Source organism: Phaethon aethereus (genome assembly GCF_964289735.1).
Source record: "Phaethon aethereus genome assembly, chromosome: 3".
Taxonomy (NCBI): domain Eukaryota; kingdom Metazoa; phylum Chordata; class Aves; order Phaethontiformes; family Phaethontidae; genus Phaethon; species Phaethon aethereus.
This window is the reverse complement of record NC_138576.1, coordinates 96,279,375-96,296,240: the sequence shown is the minus strand read 5'-3', so window position 1 is coordinate 96,296,240 and position 16,866 is coordinate 96,279,375. Positions and strand designations below refer to the sequence as shown.

At 44.1% G+C, this 16,866-nt stretch overlaps 2 protein-coding genes across 2 annotated transcripts in view; one reads left to right on the top strand and one right to left on the bottom strand.

Annotated features, from left to right (window-relative positions):
- Nucleotides 1–1,150: 1,150 nt before the first annotated feature.
- On the top strand, nt 1,151–1,782 carry SAYSD1 (SAYSVFN motif domain containing 1; the record flags this gene model as incomplete). The annotated part of the gene is made up of 2 exons (XM_081998480.1): nt 1,151–1,309; nt 1,390–1,782. 2 exons carry the CDS (start codon nt 1,151–1,153, stop codon nt 1,678–1,680), a joined length of 450 nt encoding a protein of 149 aa, XP_081854606.1. The 3' UTR covers nt 1,681–1,782.
- A 4,451-nt stretch (nt 1,783–6,233) lies between these two features.
- GLP1R (glucagon like peptide 1 receptor) overlaps nt 6,234–16,866 on the bottom strand; it is a gene marked incomplete at both ends in the record, with an annotated part of 85,287 nt that continues 74,654 nt past the window's right edge. The window contains 5 exons of the mRNA XM_081998158.1: nt 6,234–6,401; nt 9,565–9,606; nt 10,508–10,646; nt 14,457–14,545; nt 15,260–15,329. Coding sequence (XP_081854284.1) covers nt 6,234–6,401; nt 9,565–9,606; nt 10,508–10,646; nt 14,457–14,545; nt 15,260–15,329 — 508 coding nt within the window. The remainder of the gene's footprint in view (nt 6,402–9,564; nt 9,607–10,507; nt 10,647–14,456; nt 14,546–15,259; nt 15,330–16,866) is intronic.

Genomic DNA, 16,866 nt, shown 5'->3' with positions numbered 1-16,866 from the left:
CAAAGTCGGAAAGTTAAAAGAAAGTTATTTTGTAACTAAGCATAAAATAGGCATTTGAAAAATGATTTAGCTGGAAAATTTTTTCCACATTAAGATAACTTAAGAACACCCAAATTGATTTTTATTAGACTTCTCATATTCACTTCTGAGCTGACACATGCATCAGATATTCAGCCCTAAAGGTCACTTCTGAGAAAGCTATAAGTAACTGGAAACAGCACTGCGGGATGAAATGATGTCTCATTGCTAACTATTACTTCTGGAGAGTGATAAATATTTTATTCCTGAGGCTAAGAGCCGACTCCTGTAAATAAATTTCTATTTCTCGGCTGTACCGATAGCTGAAGGATGATGTGACAGAGCTGCTTTTCCCAATTTTAATTTTTTGTTTAAAGAGAGGGTAGGATGCACCGGCCTGGTTTTAGCGGACATCCGTGCTGAGGAAGGCCGGCGAGGCCTGCAGGCCTCTGTTGGAGCGAGCCCAGCACGTGCCTCTCTGTGGCCAGGAGCGGGCGGCATAGGGCGCGCCCTGGCTCCTCTCGCCCCACCGAGAGTGGGGCCCGCTGGCCATGCCCAGCACGGGTGCCCTCCTCCTCCATGCCACCCTTCCCAGGCCGCTCAGCGCTTTTCTAAAATGGCCGCCCGAATGCCTAACGCAAATGTTGCTAGTCACCCCAGCTGCTAACATCTCAGTCACCCTCCCCAGGCTTTGGTCACTTCATGCTTTATGATCTCCCTCTCCTTTTCTTTCTGGTGTCAACAGTAGTCATCAAGGTTTAAATATGAAAAAAACCCAAAACAAAAGGGGAAGGCCTTTGGTGATTTACAGCTTTTCTCTGGAGCAAAATGGCTGGCTCTGCTATCAATTCAGACAAGGCAAGGCAGGTGGTAGCTGGTTGTCTGCGGCTACCTATAGGGGACCTAAGGCCCTGCCGGCCTCCTCAGTTTTGGGTTTAGGCGGCTGGGGAACCCCCTCGCTCCGGCTTTACGCCCCAGCCCCGCCACCCGCTCGGACCGTCCCGCAGGGCGGCGCGCGCCTCCCGCCAACCGCTGCCCCGGGGGCGGGGCGCTCCTCGGCCCCGCCCCCTCACCAAATCGTTGCAGGCGCGGCGCGGCCGTCGCACCGCCCTTGCGCAGGCGCCGGGCGGCCATGTCGGCTGCCGTGGAGCGGCGGCTGGCCCAGTTCCGCGCCGCCCGCGGCAGCGCCGCCGCCTCGCCAAGCCCCGCGGAGCCGCCGGGAAAGGCCGCGGCTCCGGAGGCCTCCGAGGGACAGCGGGCCGCCGCGGGGGGCCGGGGCGGCGGCGCTCAGGTGAGCGCCGAGGCGGGCCGGTCGGGGATGTGTGGCGGCGGATCGGTGCCTGACACCACGTCTCGCTGCCGCTTCCACAGGCCCGCCCCGGCGGGGCGGTGGCCCCGGTGTGGGCGCGTCCGCTGCTGCTGAAGGTGCTGCTGTGGGCGGTGCTGCTGGCGCTGTTCGCGGAGCTGGAGCTGGGGCTGCCCTACTTCGTCCTCTCCCTGCTCTACTGGATGTACGCCGGCACCCGCGGCCCCGCCGAGCGGCGGCGGGGCGAGCTGAGCGCCTACTCCGTCTTCAACCCCGGCTGCGCCGCCATCGCCGGGACGCTGACGGCCGAGCAGCTGGAGCGGGAGCTGCATTACCGGCCCGCCGCCGCGAGGTAGCGACCGGCCCGGCGGCGGGGACGGCTGCTTCTGCGGCGGCGGGCCCCGCTACCTCCGCCCCTCCGAACCACGGACCCGAGGAAGGGCTGGGGGCGGAGGAAAAAGGTTATTTCTATGCAAAACGCCTCTTGTGCCTTACACCTGGTTTCCCCCGGCGCGGGCCGGTGCCGAATAAAACCGTAGCAAAGCGTGCGCTCTGGTCTCGTCTCCTGGGGGGCCGGGCGGCTGCAAGCAAACCCGCGGGCAGCTGGTGTCACCCGTGTTGCAGCGGCACCGAGGGGCACGGCCGTGTCACAGCTGTGGCTGCCAGGGTGGCAGCTGGTGAATTTCATCCAACACAAACCTTTGCTTTTAATGCAAGTGCCCTGTTTGCTTCATATTACAGCCTTCATCATTTGTAATGTAAGCAAAAAAGTCTTATTACCTGGTAGGTAATATATGTCTGTCTTTAACCATCATTTGGAAGAAAATTCAGGTGAGGGTATAGCAGACATGAAAAGGTAAGAGGCACGCAGATGGAAGTGGATTTACCTAGTTCTTTTAGCACAGCATGGCTGATGATGCTTCTCAACATTATCCTACAGTACTATCAAGAGATACCACTATTTTTAGCATGTAGATCATTGCATTAAAACAAATCTTTAATGCTATATCATAGTGAAGAGCAGCTCATAGAACTGGTGTCTGTAAGAACTGAGTTGAAAAGTCACAAACTGGTAAAAGTAGTCACACAAGTCAAAATTTTCAAATCCTGTATCCAGGGCCTTTTCCAAGTTAGCAGTTACAGCGGTCAGGCTTGACTTACTGCAAGTTTCATCATTGGTTAAGGAAACAAAAGGGAGTCTTGGTTTGAATTTAATTGGACTGGAAAGAAAATAATAGATTAAAGCACAGGTACTATGTTTAACACTGCTGAGCATCTTTCAGCTCGCCACAGTGCTCTCTTAGCTCATATATTGCTGTGTTGTATAAATTCCAAATAGCTGCTACTTAAAGCCAAGTGCGGAATTTTTGGATTTGCACATATTCCACCATTGTCTGGTAAAAAACCCTCAAGCGTTCTCACTCTTCTTACTGATTCTTTCTTACTCTACAAATAACATGCTGCCTTTTGGTTTTGATTAACATAGTCTGCATATTCACAGGCCTCTTGTAATAGACCTAGAATTGCAAATATAAAGCTTTGTTTCTTTGGGAGAACCATGAACTGTTGAGTGTTTCCATTCTTAGAAAGTGTTCTAATTACAGAGTAAAAAGTAGTCAGGTGATACTTAAAAGTGGCAGAACTTTGTGAGTTGAAGCTTTATTTACAACAATAAAAACAAACATAAGTGTAATATTTATGGGAAGTTGATAATCCAACATCTTGTACAGTTAGATTATGTGGGTATTTTTTAAAACAAGGAACTACATGCAAATAAATATTAAATACAAGGTAACATCCATGAAATTATTGAACTTTATAGCAGCAATGCTGGAAATAAAGTTCGCATTTGCCATAAACTTGAGTTATATTATGTCCAGGTGAATTTATAGACTCTGCTATTTAATGCTTCATGAAACAAGTTGCCACAATAAGTGAGCATGAAGCTGAAAGGCACAAGAAATAAAAATTCACACGTCATCTGTTCCAGTGCTTTGTGTTGCTTTGCTTATTTCATGCTACTCAAATAAATGCACATTATAAATTCTGAAATAGAGATGGCATGAATAAGAACAAAGGCTTGTGGAAGGTTTTGCTGAAGTAGATAAAGTATGATGGAAAAATTGGTGTTTAGGCCTTGCTGAAAGTATTTCTCAAAATACACTATTACTGTAATTCTGCTTTGGTGGCAATTACTTTCACCGGGTTGTTCCCTCAGTACTTAGAGGGGATTTAAAAGGTTTGAAGAAGTGAGAGCTTAATCAGAGAGGGGAAAAAAAAAATTCCACCACAACCCTCTGCTTGGCTAAGATCTCACTTTGTCATCCTATTTTTCTCTTGGATTCTACCAAGGCAGACGTTAGTTAAGTTTGACATATGGTGCTGGAGCTATTCTCATGGGCCCAAAGCTCTCAGTTCTTAAGTGGCTAGGAGGGGCAAGAAGACCCTAGTAACTCAAACTGTTTAAAGAATCTTGTGACAGCAACTAAGTACAGGTTTGTTACCACATGTGTAAATACTCTCTACTATTATGTCTGTTCTCTTTCATTTGTTATGTATACTTTTTCCAGCATAATAGTTAAAATACTTCTATAACTTCCTATTGTCACAGCAAAACTATCATCTTGCTAACAGCTGCGCAAGCAGCAGAAACTTTTTTCCCAGGTTTGCACACAACTAAGCAGGGCCCTGGAAAACTAGCACCCACTCTTGGAATATTAATGAGTGAGATTATTCCCTCCAGTGTGCATTATCGTACAGATTTCATCTGTCATCGTACTGCCTTTTCACCTACCAGTGACTAATTTTATCAGTCTTTTCCTATTCAAAGCACTTAAGGGTAGATGTTAAATAGCGTCAAGCATACTTTCTACGTACAGGAAGCTAATTAATTAAATTGCAGGATGGCAGTTAACATACGCATGTAGTAGTCGGGTATTGTATTGATGGTCACACAACATAGAAGCTAGTTATTAAATTTACACAAGAACCTGAGGTCTCCATTCCAAGGTCAGCTCTGCAACCAATGTTAGGATGGGAAGGCCTGGAAATGGCCTGTGTAAAAGCCAGCATGCTAAACATACATAAGCCAGCCTGAGAACTGTGGTGGATTTCTACAAACATGTCTGACTTCTCCCGCCCCTCCCCAGAGCTCAATTACAAGCATTATAGCAGAAGAAGGTAACCCATCCTCTCTAATTCAATTCTAACCTGATAATTGCAAAACTAATCCACCCTGTTGGCAATTTGGATTCTAATACAATGATTAAATAATCCCATGTAAAGCAATCTAGCTTCAGGCAGGAAAGATGCTGAATTACATCCCAGAATATCCAGTCCACTTTCTTGGTAATCGGGGCTGTGAATGCAAGTGCAAAGAGAGACTTGAAAATCGTGGTTTTTTCCTCTCTGCTGAGTAGTCTAACTGCTTCACCATGGAAGTTGCTCATTACAAGAAGTCTATGGGGGATATTCGCAGAGCTAGTCTTTGTCACTTTGCCTCTTTGTTGTAAAGGGAGCCCGAGTAACAGCTGAGTAAAGATACATACAGCTTGTTATTAAGTGATGCAATGGATCGTATCCTACTTGTAAAGGTACATCCGGTTTTCTCCAGCAACTCTTGTAAACATCAGAGAGCGTAACATAATTAGCAGTGTGGATGCACTCACTGCAAGAGCCCTCGCAGTTTTAAACAGATAAAAAAGCTCGTTGAGTTTTAGGATAGTGTTTTAGGGGAGATTTTTTTTTTTAATCCCGCTGACGACAGGCCGGCTGTGGAGAAGGAGGAAGAGGAGGAGGAGGAGGAGGAAGAAGAGGGCAGCCCGCCCCGGGCGGGAGCTGTCCGCCGTGCTGAACCGGCAGCCTGCTCAAAAGCCGCCTTCCCGCCACCGTGAGGGCAGCACCCTGCGGGTATCTCCTGTCTGGAGAAAATGAACAAGGCTGGAGGAGAAACAAAAGTGAGCCCACACTGTGAACTACTAATCTTCCTCAAGTAGGTGAAGTCTGGTAAGACCAGCTGTGGCCACAAGCTGACTTCTGTGTGTTTGAACCCACAAGAAGCAGAGTATAGCTTAGAAAGAAAATGTCCTCTTGAACCACAAGTCATTATCCTGTCCCTGGTAACACCCATGTGCCAACTGAAGAGCCAGAGTACCATATAAAAACGGAATGGCTGTGCATTCAGGGGGAATTTCCATCCATATCAATAGAGATAACACTCACCTATTAATAGCAGAATAGGACCCTACCAGATACTGGGTTTGGTTTCTTTTCTGCCCCCCCGAGCGAAGCTTAAAGAGAGCATTCAGAAATGTACACCATACTACCTGCTGTATTGATAGACCTTCAGAATGCTGTTCTTCACCTACCCAGAAAACAGGTAAGCATATTTTCCACTTCAGCTTTTGGAAACTCTTACTACAAAACTGATTCTTCCCTAAAACGCAGGTTGTGTCCCATTAAGTTCTTTTTTTCTAAAACTGTTGATGGCACCTTACCCTATCCCTGTAAAAGTCTAAATGTATTTTTGGCAATAATCATATTCTGTATACTTGTAATTTAATCATTCTATCACTCAGCTCTCCCACTCAACAGTAATAAGCCATTGACCCTGTGGTTTCAGACTGGATCAATGCTATGCTTGTTTTGGACACCTGGAGGCCTTGTGTGCAAATAGGAAAAAACTGTTCTAACTTACTTTAGATGTGATCAATTTTTTCTCTGATGTGTTGATTACATTAACAGATTGCTTTCCCTAGAAACCTTTGTCCAACAGCCTGCAGGCAATGAGCAGCATATGCTTAAGTTTCTTGCTGGAGATGGCATACTTAAGCCACTTGCTTGGGTACTTAAGGGTTTTCAGGTATATTACACAGTTCATTGTTCTCGGTCCGATTCCCCTGCAGAAATCTTAGCTGAATGTGGCCTGACAAGTGGCAGCATAGACACTACTGCCTACTGTGCCTCCACTGCTGATGCTGTTGGCTGGACACTTCAGAGGTTTCATACTGCTGTCTCTCTGGACATACAAATGTTCCAATCTCCAGCGCTCCCAGCTCTTCCGAAACTCCATCTGAACCTAACGGAAGCAAAGAAGGAAACAGAAGGAATAAAAGTAGTACTAATCAGATCTTTAAATGACTCTGTTAAAAAAGAGCAAGGAAAAAAAATAAAGATACCATACTACTGAGAAAAGCTGGCAATGCTTTAAACCTGCAATATTATTGCTTCAAATTATTCAATTATCTCATTAGTCCATTGTAGGGTATTCCATATTTAAAATAATGACAGCATTCACTTTTACTTGTAGAAATAAAGCTCTTTTATGCACCAGGAAATTTTATCTTCATTATTTTATTCTAAATTATATTCAGCTGCAATACTGAATGTACTCTATGCCCTACCAGTACTAACAATTAAGTTGATTTTGCTTATCACCATGAAATGACTGAAAAGACTGGCTTCCTGCTCAATACTGTCACCACAGGTATTCTTAAGAGTTGTGTTTTAACTTCTGTTTTGATTTTAAAAGATACCATATTTTGCATTATTTTTGTTCTTTGAATATTTACCTTTTTTATTCCATATAAAAATTAAGTTTTATTCAGAATTAAGATGCCAACAATGAAGCATGTTAAAGACTGTACTCCCCTCTGCTTTTTAAATAATAATTACAGTATCTCCTTCCAGATACTAGCTTTTTTTTTTTTGAAGTTACAAAATATGCTCATCCAGTCACAAGTTCTGGGTTAAACACTGTAACCTATGTACTAATTTGGAAATTTATCCAGGGTCTTGTAAATGCTAAGAAAAATCAGAATTTAGATCTTACTGTTCCACAAAGTTCTTGCCACTCGACTGAAGTAAGAACCTCCATTAGCTTTTAACACATAAGGCAGAGGACATAAAATGGAACATTTTTCACTCTATTTAGAAAAAGGCAGGAGTGCAACTACAGTTATCAATTCATTATGGTGTGTACTTCAGCCTGGAAGTAAGTTCACTATAGGTGGGTCGCTCAAGTGAGCCTTCTCTGGAGAGTTCCTTTTTGTTTCCTCTTAAGGTCTGGTACTGACCGCCAAGAGACTAAATGGGTTGATGGCAGCTCCAGTGCCAGCTTGTCATCATACACAGGCTGCTAAACCTTCACACTCTGAGGGAAACTTCCTAGGGAACCATCTCTTGTATATCTGTCTTCTCTGCTTGTTCATTACAAAATATTGAATCTGAGAGGCAGCCCTAAAAAAAGGAGCAAAGTTTTACATAACCAATTGTCATCTTCCTTTGGTGGTTACCTCTTACAGTGCTTGTCCGCTCTGGGCTACAGCCCTTGTACTGAATACTGTCCTGGTGGGAACAAGATGCATCTCTGCATTTCTGACAATGGAATCTGTCCCTCTGGTATAACAACCAAACTGGACAGAAGAAAAGATGCCGAGATAGAAGCTTCTATTTTACCATGATAACTGTGGATCGTTGTGTCAAAAGGTGCACAAAGACACCAGGAAAAGACAGGGTATCTGAGATAGGTTGGCATGGAAGAAAAAGGGAAAACAGCCTGATAAAGACAGAAAAGGGAACAGTGAAATGTGAGGACCATACTGTCTGCAGGAGACAAATTGACTGTATACTACCCCAGTACTTGGTACCTTTTGTGGGCATGCAACACAGCTGTTTTAATAGGCAGCACTGGGAAAAAGCAGTTACAGACATTTACAGGCAGATCCTGAAAGAAAGCATGAATGTACTTACTGACAGAATAGGTCAATGAGCAATAGAAATGGGTATCTTAGAGTCAGTCAAAGGGAGAAAATGAGTCTTCAATCTGGCCGGAGACAACAGGCTGTATCCTAGAGCTATGATACAAATAGCCTGCAAGATTGAGATGATGTGAGTGGGAAGACCTGAACAAAAGACTATATTAGAGATAACGTCTTAGGAATGTATCTGAATGGTAGAATGAAACAAGGCTACCTGTTTCAGGGTTTGTAATAAAGTTTGGGCTATCATGTAACTTTTTGCCCTTGTATCACATGGAGGAAAATATTGGGCATTACTCATGAGAGGCCTGGCTGCAGCTGCACAGGGGATGTATGAGCAAAGGCCAAAGTGAATCAGAAGAAATACATGATGCACCAGCAGACAATGCTGCATTTCAGGCCTGTAAAGCTGTACAAGGGATTTGAAACAAATATTCTTGAATTCATACTTCAGCAAAGCCTGCTGCTACCCACCTCTGGCTTTTGTAAGCAGTGCAATTAGCACATTCACTTAAACAAAATCTTACCCACAAGCTACAAATGTGAACAGTCTCCTGCAGGGCTTAATTCAGGATGCCTGCTGCTTTTCTGTGGACTCCAGCCTGGCCATAAAGCCACAAGTAGAGTATTTTTCCATTGATTCCAATTACTCGATGAGGCCTATCTCTCAATAGGTGATCTTGAATTACCATGTCATGTCTAAAAGTAGTTCTAGCATTAGTGTAAAACACATTGATGTGTATTAAACTTAATAATGTGCTGCCAAATTAGTAGTGTTTGATTCCATGGCTGCTGAATGAATGTATAACAATAATTACTTAGAAGGTAACATGAAAGATTTCTGCAATACAAAACCAGAACAGTACTCTTCCCCCAACAGGTCTGGGATTCAGCAGAAGCCATAGAAGATGGTACTTGCAATCAATTAACTGAAAGGCCTGGCTACATTTCTTCTGGGCCTGTGGGAATGCTCAGCACTCCATGAAAGTTCAGTTTGAATGAGAGCACGATGATGTCTTCAAATAGCTGGGCCACAGGGAAACCAAGTGAAACTAAACCGTACAAGCATTAGCCAACAGGACACTAACCTCACCAGCCAGCTGAGCAGAGTTCTCAGAATAAAACGGGCTCCACTCCCACATTCACCAAAACAAGCAAATAAGAAGCACTATGAGACAGATTAAGAGCAGCAGCAATAATTCCTAATAAAAGAAAAGCTCCAGCAGTGCAAACTATACAACTGTGAGCAAGACAACTTGCAAGATTTTATGTCTACAAATAGCGTCCCCGAATTATACTGCCTGAATTCCTTCCAACAACGTTTGTCTGAAGAGTTATCCTGTGCAGCTGTAGAGGAGGGTCTGTATAAAAGAAGTAAAAGTCCTGAACAAGGACAATTTAGCAGTTCGAGACCATTTTCCATTTCATTTTCCTATAGTGGATGCTGATAAGGCAAGTTGGAACAACTAGTGTCTCTCTTACCTCATTATTGATGAAGCAGTAGAGAATTGCAACCATCAGCCCCTGAAATCAACAAAACACAGAAGAGAAGTGAGCAGAGCTGTTCCCCGGCTTTGCCAAACAAACTTGCAGAGGGATAGAGACTCCACACTGGCATGTGCCATGGTGAGAGAAAAACAAGGTGGAGACAACCTGTGGTTCCCAAGAGCTCTGATGGCGAGCAGAGGTTTGACCAAACTATGCCTCAAAGCACATGAACTTAGGAAAAAGGAGTTACTGTTTTCTTCAACTTGTTATTTTTTTCTAAAGATGCCTTTCCCCTTCTTTTTGCTTACCTGGTTTCTGATTATAAACATTTCATAAGTGAACAACTCACGGTGATCTTAAATACAACTCTGTACTTGATAAACAGGGAATGAGTGGGTGAACAGGGAAACCAGAAGAATAATGATTCCCTTAGACAAGGAGACTCTCTTGAAATGTCCTCAGCTAAGGCAACAGCTGAATAAAAAAAATCACAGTAAACCTACATCTTCCTCACATGCAGTTACAGCTGTAGACAGCTACCTCTCACAGCACAGATTTTCCAAGGAGCATCAAAAACACTGGAGAAAGCACAAAATTTGCTTTCAGCAATACCATTATATAATTACAGAAAATCACAGATAATATTATTATTGCCTTCAGGTACCCCATAGGAAGTAGATATTAATACATTGATAGGAATACCAATTTGTTGTGGTAAATTTAAGATGTTGAAAATAAGAGTATGTGACACTAACATTTAAGTTTGCCATCAAAATTAGTCCTCATACTTTCCCTTCCATTATCATAATCCTGTAATATCCTGTGCTAAATTGAGAAATGTAAAGAACAGGGAACATGCAATGAATGAGAGACAAAGCAGGTCCCCAAACAGCAGTTAAAAAATCTCTCATCTACATGGGCACAGTGAGAGTGCTACCTGAAAAGAAGCAAAGGAGAGTTCAGTAAAAAGCTTCACAAAGCGCAGCATCCCTCTGGCATGCTCATCGGTAATAAAGGCAAAGATGACTTCATGGGTCCCCAGCAGCGGGATCAGAGTCAACGTAGACTTGGCCAGCCTAAGATGACAAAGAAAGAAAAAAACAACAATGCCACTGAGTAGATCATTGTTGATCCCAGTGATCACAGGCAGTCACTGTTTCTACATTCTGCTTCTGACACTGTCACCTTCGGTAAGTCACTGCACCACTTTATGTCGCAGTGTCCTCCTCCACGGGCTGCAGAAAAAAGTAATACTCAAAATAACCTTAGTAGGTTTCAACATGTTTTAACTGTCCCTGCCGCTCCACTGCAGACCACTTGCTGCTGTGAGGAAAGCTCTGTGTTCAGCTCCTGGCTGCAAGCCACCTGAAAAGTCGTCTTCCAATCTCAGGAGCAGGTCATGTGCTTTCTTGTACCCAAAATGTCGTCTTGTGTATCCTTTTCCCCACTAACAAGTGGGAAAGATGACCAAAACTACCTTGCCTATGTCTGGAAAAAAACAATCTATCAATGACTGGAATCTTTTACAAATATCTTGGCAAAGGGAGGAGTACTTGGTGTTCCTCCCCACCTCTGTGGTCTGTTAAATCTTCAAAACATTGTAACTAACCGTAACTGCAGAACACTTTGTAAAAGCAGTTAAACTGTCTTAAAGTGAGTGATGACTCCATGATTTAAACAGCAAGTTCAAAGACACAGCTAGCAAAGGAAAAAAGACAAACCAACCTGAAATAAAACATTTTTCACCAGTGAGAGCAATGCTCAGGGATACAACCACAGCAGAACGTTCACAAGAATGGTCCCTAACTCTCTTTTGACAGACACACATGCTAGCGACCCAACAGGATAATGAAAGATGCCTGAGCCTCAACACAGGAGTTTATAGGGCTATCCTGGGCCACAGAACCTGTCAACACCTCACAATGACCTGTCTTGAGACAATTCAGTAGATAGAAAAATCACTCAACTAGCAGGTCTGTCAGTACTTAGTAGATCTGGTGTGCCCTTAGGGCTGTTTGCTGCTATTCGGAATCATGTAATCGTTCAGGTTGCAAGGGACCTCTGAAAGTCTCTGGTCTGACTCCAATTCACAGCAGCTTACTGAGGGCTGTGTCCAGCCAAGTTTTGAATACCGCCAAGGTCCTCTACAGCCCCTCTGGGCCTCTCTTCCAGCATCAGACCACTCTCATTGAAAATTCCCTCCCCCCACCCCGCCCCGGACATGCAATTGGAATTTCTCTTTAACTTGTGACCTCTGCCCCTTGTCCTTTAATTGTGCACCTCTGAAAAGACTCCAGATCCATCCCCTGTATAACCACCATTAGGCAGCTGAAGACTGCAATGAAATCCTTGCCTAGTCTTCTGTTCTCCAGACCAAATAAACCTAGTTTTCAGAACCTCTTTCTATGTCACCTGGTTCAGCCCCTGAACTAGCTTAGTGCCAAACTGATGCAAGTCCCATGGGGTTGGAGGGACAGGACATGATGTCTTGTACTGGGAAGCCCCAGGCTGGATACCAGAAGCAGTCTCATAAGTGCTGAATGGAGGGCATCAGCCACTTCCCTTGACCTTCTGCCTAAGCTCACATCAGTGCTGCCCAGCATGCAGTCAGCCCATTCTGTCACAAGGGCACGCTGCTGAATTGTGTACAGCCTGTTGTCCTCCAGTATCCCTGGGTCTCCTGTAAAGTTGCCCTCCCCAGCCAGTGCACATCCTGTACTGCTGCATGGAGTTACTACACACCAAGTGCAAGGCTCTTGTCAGCCCATCCACCGGCCTGCCAATGTCCTTGGTACAAAAGGACCGAGAGATGGTAAATCAAAGCAACTATTGAAATGAAACAATTCACACATACAGGTAAGCAGGAATGCAGATCTCTAGGGAACCTAGGCAGACCCTTGCACTGGGGCATAGAGGGCTTGTTTAAATGAGCAGCTTACCAGCAAGGCTTGTAATGGAGGCTCTGCTCCACCACCACCTGCCCGAGACAGAGGTAGAAGCACAAGGCTGATGCTGGTTGTGTAGGTGTACAGCAAACCCCTAGTTTATTTAATGAGCACTAACTGTTCTGGGTGGGATACTTGGAGAGTTCTACATTAAACAGGAAGCCATACAAAGTCCTGTGAAAAGGCTTCCTGGGTAATTAAAACCTCCCTAAAGAAAATGCTTTCCTTGACCAAGGGGAGAAGTTTCTCCACAATTCCAGTCCTTCTGCAAAGGTATTTGCTGCCATACTGAAAAGTAAGCTCTCTCTCTTCATCAACTGAATGGGCAACAGGAGACAGGCAGAGGAAAGATTGGCCTGAGAACAAAACACTTTTCTCCTTTCCATACACAAACATATCTAAACTAGTGACCTTTTAGGGCACCTAGACTGGTCCTTGCTTAAAAGAACACATTCCATCATGGCAGTTCTGTCTTCTCTCCACCCAAAATCTTTTCTAGTGTTTTTGAGCAGAAAATAGAAGGGGAGAAAAAAATTCTGATTCAGGAATCTCTGGTTACTGGTCTTGTTATCATCAGAGGCACACCAATGAACTGAACTCTTTTGGGTAAAGCTATTCCCCAAAGCTTCTGGGGGAAGCTTTAACCAACCAACCTCCAGAAGGACCACCAAGACTATCGTCTTTGTCCGTGAAGAAGGCTCTGTTGCTGGGTAAATCCTTTCCCAATGAAGCCTTTCTGTTTATGCAGCAGATTATTGAACATGCAACATGAAGAAATGAATGAACATGCACCTCTGAAAAATGGCTCAGCTGCATGAAACTTTCCTGCTGTATGCAGAAGTCATGAGCACAAGGGCTTTCTCCCTTGACAGGGTAAATTTACAGTCAGACTTAAATGGCTTCAAGTCATCAGAACTGGAAAATCCCTGCTTTCCACCCCTGCAAATTTTACCCTGGCAAATAAAGGTCATATCTATTCAAAACAACAGTAGGGATGAAAGCAAAGCCCACAGCTCACTAAAAGGAGTCCTTTTCTCTGCTTTCTCTGTTTTGAGCTATAAACACACATTAGGATTTCCAAAATTTCACATGAAGTAAAGAAGGTAGATAACGTACACGGCAACTCTATGTTCTGATGAGAATACACCAAAATACATTCTGTGTCTAGCTTAGAAGCCTGCAGCAGTAAAATATCCAACTTCAAACTAGCCAAGTCAACCATCAGTAGCAGCCTGGCTACCACAGCATGTAGCTCCACACTGGTTAATTCACTCTGTTGCTAACTGGTTATTTCTACATTATTTTTCAGACTGCAATACAGAAATATTGTCCAAGATGCAGAAATGAAGGATGTGACCATGAATCTCAGCAACGTGATTAGTTAACAGCAATAATACACACATGGACAGGGTGAAGCCTGAAAAATAAAAATTGAACACTTCTGTGATAAATCTGACATCTCTCTTAAAACATCATATGCATTCAAGATTGAAAGTTTTAATAATAATTGACAGGAAGACCAAGGAGCAATACTCAAAATGACCCCCGTGTTGATCTCCACTGTAGTTAAAGCTTTTATTTCTATGACTCATTTTTTTTCCAAATTACGTGAAATACCGGCATATGCTGGAAGCATTTAAAAAAAATACCTGCTTAGTTAATATTCTTCCAGTATTATGGAACACTCTAAAATGACAAACTCTGAGATCAAGCCTTCTGTTTTTCTATAGCACAGGTGTAACAACTGCCCTGGTTTCACCAGGAGGATGCTCTGGGGACTGACTGTCCAAGCAGTCATACCCATGTGCGACACCCCCACCTCTGCATTACTCAGGGCCTGTGATCTTTCACCACCTTTGTCACCCCACTCCTTTTCATGTACCTTTTTGTCTACTTCCATTTTGAGAGGCACAAAAAGCGTCAGACCACCACATGACATACCTGCATTTTATGTCAGTTTTGCACATCAAATTAGCCTGTAGTTTGGAGATGATGATGCATATAACTCTGATAAAGATCAGGAAATTTACCTGGAGAAATAAAAGAAGGATTTCTATTGTCATCCAGAAGCACATGTGTGTAAGTGTTCAAAAAAAGCTGGTTTGTGTACGCATGTGTACGTGCCTGTGCCTCCTGCTACTCTGCGGCTGCAGAATTTGCCGCAGAATTCCACTCCTTGCTAAGGAATTGTGCTCTAATTACATCCTCTGTGAATGCACAAGTGACCCCTGAAAATGCAGACAGTTCGCTAAAGGCAGGGGAGCTTACCTACATCCCCGGGGAGTGAGACACAGTAAAAGTGGGGGCTGTCCCATTTGCCTTTTCTGGGGGTCTGAGACTGCCACAGCATTGTGGCTGCAGCATGTGGCATTTCTGCAACATACCCCACCGTTTGTAGCCCGGTACCTGGAATGTTATCTCCTGCCTCCCTGTACTACCTGCCACAGCCTTCCCTTCACCGGGGAGTTAATTGGATTGCTGTGGCATGCTCTTCTGTTATCATGTGCTGCCACTACAACATGACAGCATGTGGCCAAATTAAATAAAACGCTCGTTGGGAATTCCAGTGACAGAAACCAATTTGGTTTCATAAAATCACATTTGCGAATTAAAATGTCAATACCCTGAAAGGTTATTACCCTTTGGACGGGCACAACAGCCATGCACGCATCTGCTCTTTGTACTGTATCATGTCCTCTTTCTCGTGGAAATCCGCCCGCTCGCTGCACATGCCCCATACTCACCCCGATAGCGATGAGAATGGGCAGTCTGATGATCAGCCAGTAATTCATGTTATAGTTTCTGGTCCAGCAGCTAGGCAGATGGCAAAAAGAAGAATGCAAGAAGAAAAAGTTTCAGTCCGTTACTAAAGTCTCCCGCTTTTCATTCTGTCATAGCCATGCAGATAGAAAACAATATCGAAGACTAGATACCAGGAAAGCACATCATGCCGACATGGAAACAGGTACAATTGCTTCTTGCAAACACTGAATGCTTTGTGCTATTGCAGCTATCATAATCCAACTGGATGCTACTCACCTGCCTTTCTTGCCCACTAATGGCTAGATGGCCTCCACAATTTGCTAGGAATGATCATCAGTTAATTGTGAAGATTTACTCCATTAAAACCAAGGTCAAATTTGTCATGGGGATAAGAGGAGGAGAGAGGGAAAAATCTGTGAGTCAGACCTTTCCTGCACAGCTCCCATCCTACTATTTCTGCAGGTTTTTTATTATTCTTCCGTCTCCAGCATCATCTTATTATTTAACTGTTTGTTAGTTCTTTATCACATTACCTACCATCACTTCTCTCCTATCAATACTTAGGTCAGTCACCTATTTTATTTGCCCTTATTCTCAAAAAGGGCCTACCAATTTCAACCAGGAGGAAGCAATTAAGGCAGCAAACTCCAGTTCCTTCAGTGTATACATACGGATTTCAGGCCCAAAAGAAGTTTTAAGTTATAAGCAAGCAAAATCAAAGATGGGGGCAATAGTTACCAACTTTTGTGGGCCAGCTGAGCCCCCTGCCAAGCAAGTAACATGCTGGAGGAAATATAATACTTCATTCTCCCCATAAGCCTCATTTTTGCTTTTTAAATTCCTGCATCCTTGGGCAATATTGGAGAACAATCACAATAAATGTGATACCTGAAAGCCACAGTTTGGGATCATTGGTTTGAAGTGAACTTTACACTGCGGGGTTTGTACAGCTAGATCTTTTGAGTCCCACCCTGGCCACAGCCAGCCACCATGACTGTGTGATGGGCCACTTGTGTGCACAACAGCCCAGTTGTTGAGGAAATCTTCACATACCACATCACTTGTTGCTGCAGCGACAGCATTCTTAATATTTCCATGAAATAACTTTGTTAGCTTCCTCCCATATTGCTCAGCATTACTCAAAAGCAAGAGTCATGAGGAAAGCCAGCACGTGTCTGAGCTACACAGGCTGTGAAACAAGCTATGAAATGGCGCTACAGAAAACATAGGTTCCTTCACAAAACAAGTTTCTCTTCAGCTCCAAAATCTCATCCACCAAAACATATATACTCAATTTTCCTTAAGTTTTCTTAACAGTCCTACGAAACTTCAGCCTGAGTGATGCTGGTGGAGAGTAAACCCTCCCCAACCTTGTCATGGGACAGTCAACTCGAGAGAAACCAGCAAACCGGGCAGCCTGTGGTAGCGGTCCGCGCTACAACAGCGCATCCGCACGCGCTCACATACTAGAGAGGACAGTGAAGCAGTGTGGCTGTGGCAATGCCATCCTCCGTTGCAGGCACTGCAAGCCCGAGAATAGATCAGGATTTCATTTTTCCTTTCAGTTTCAGTTTAATGCATATTATTG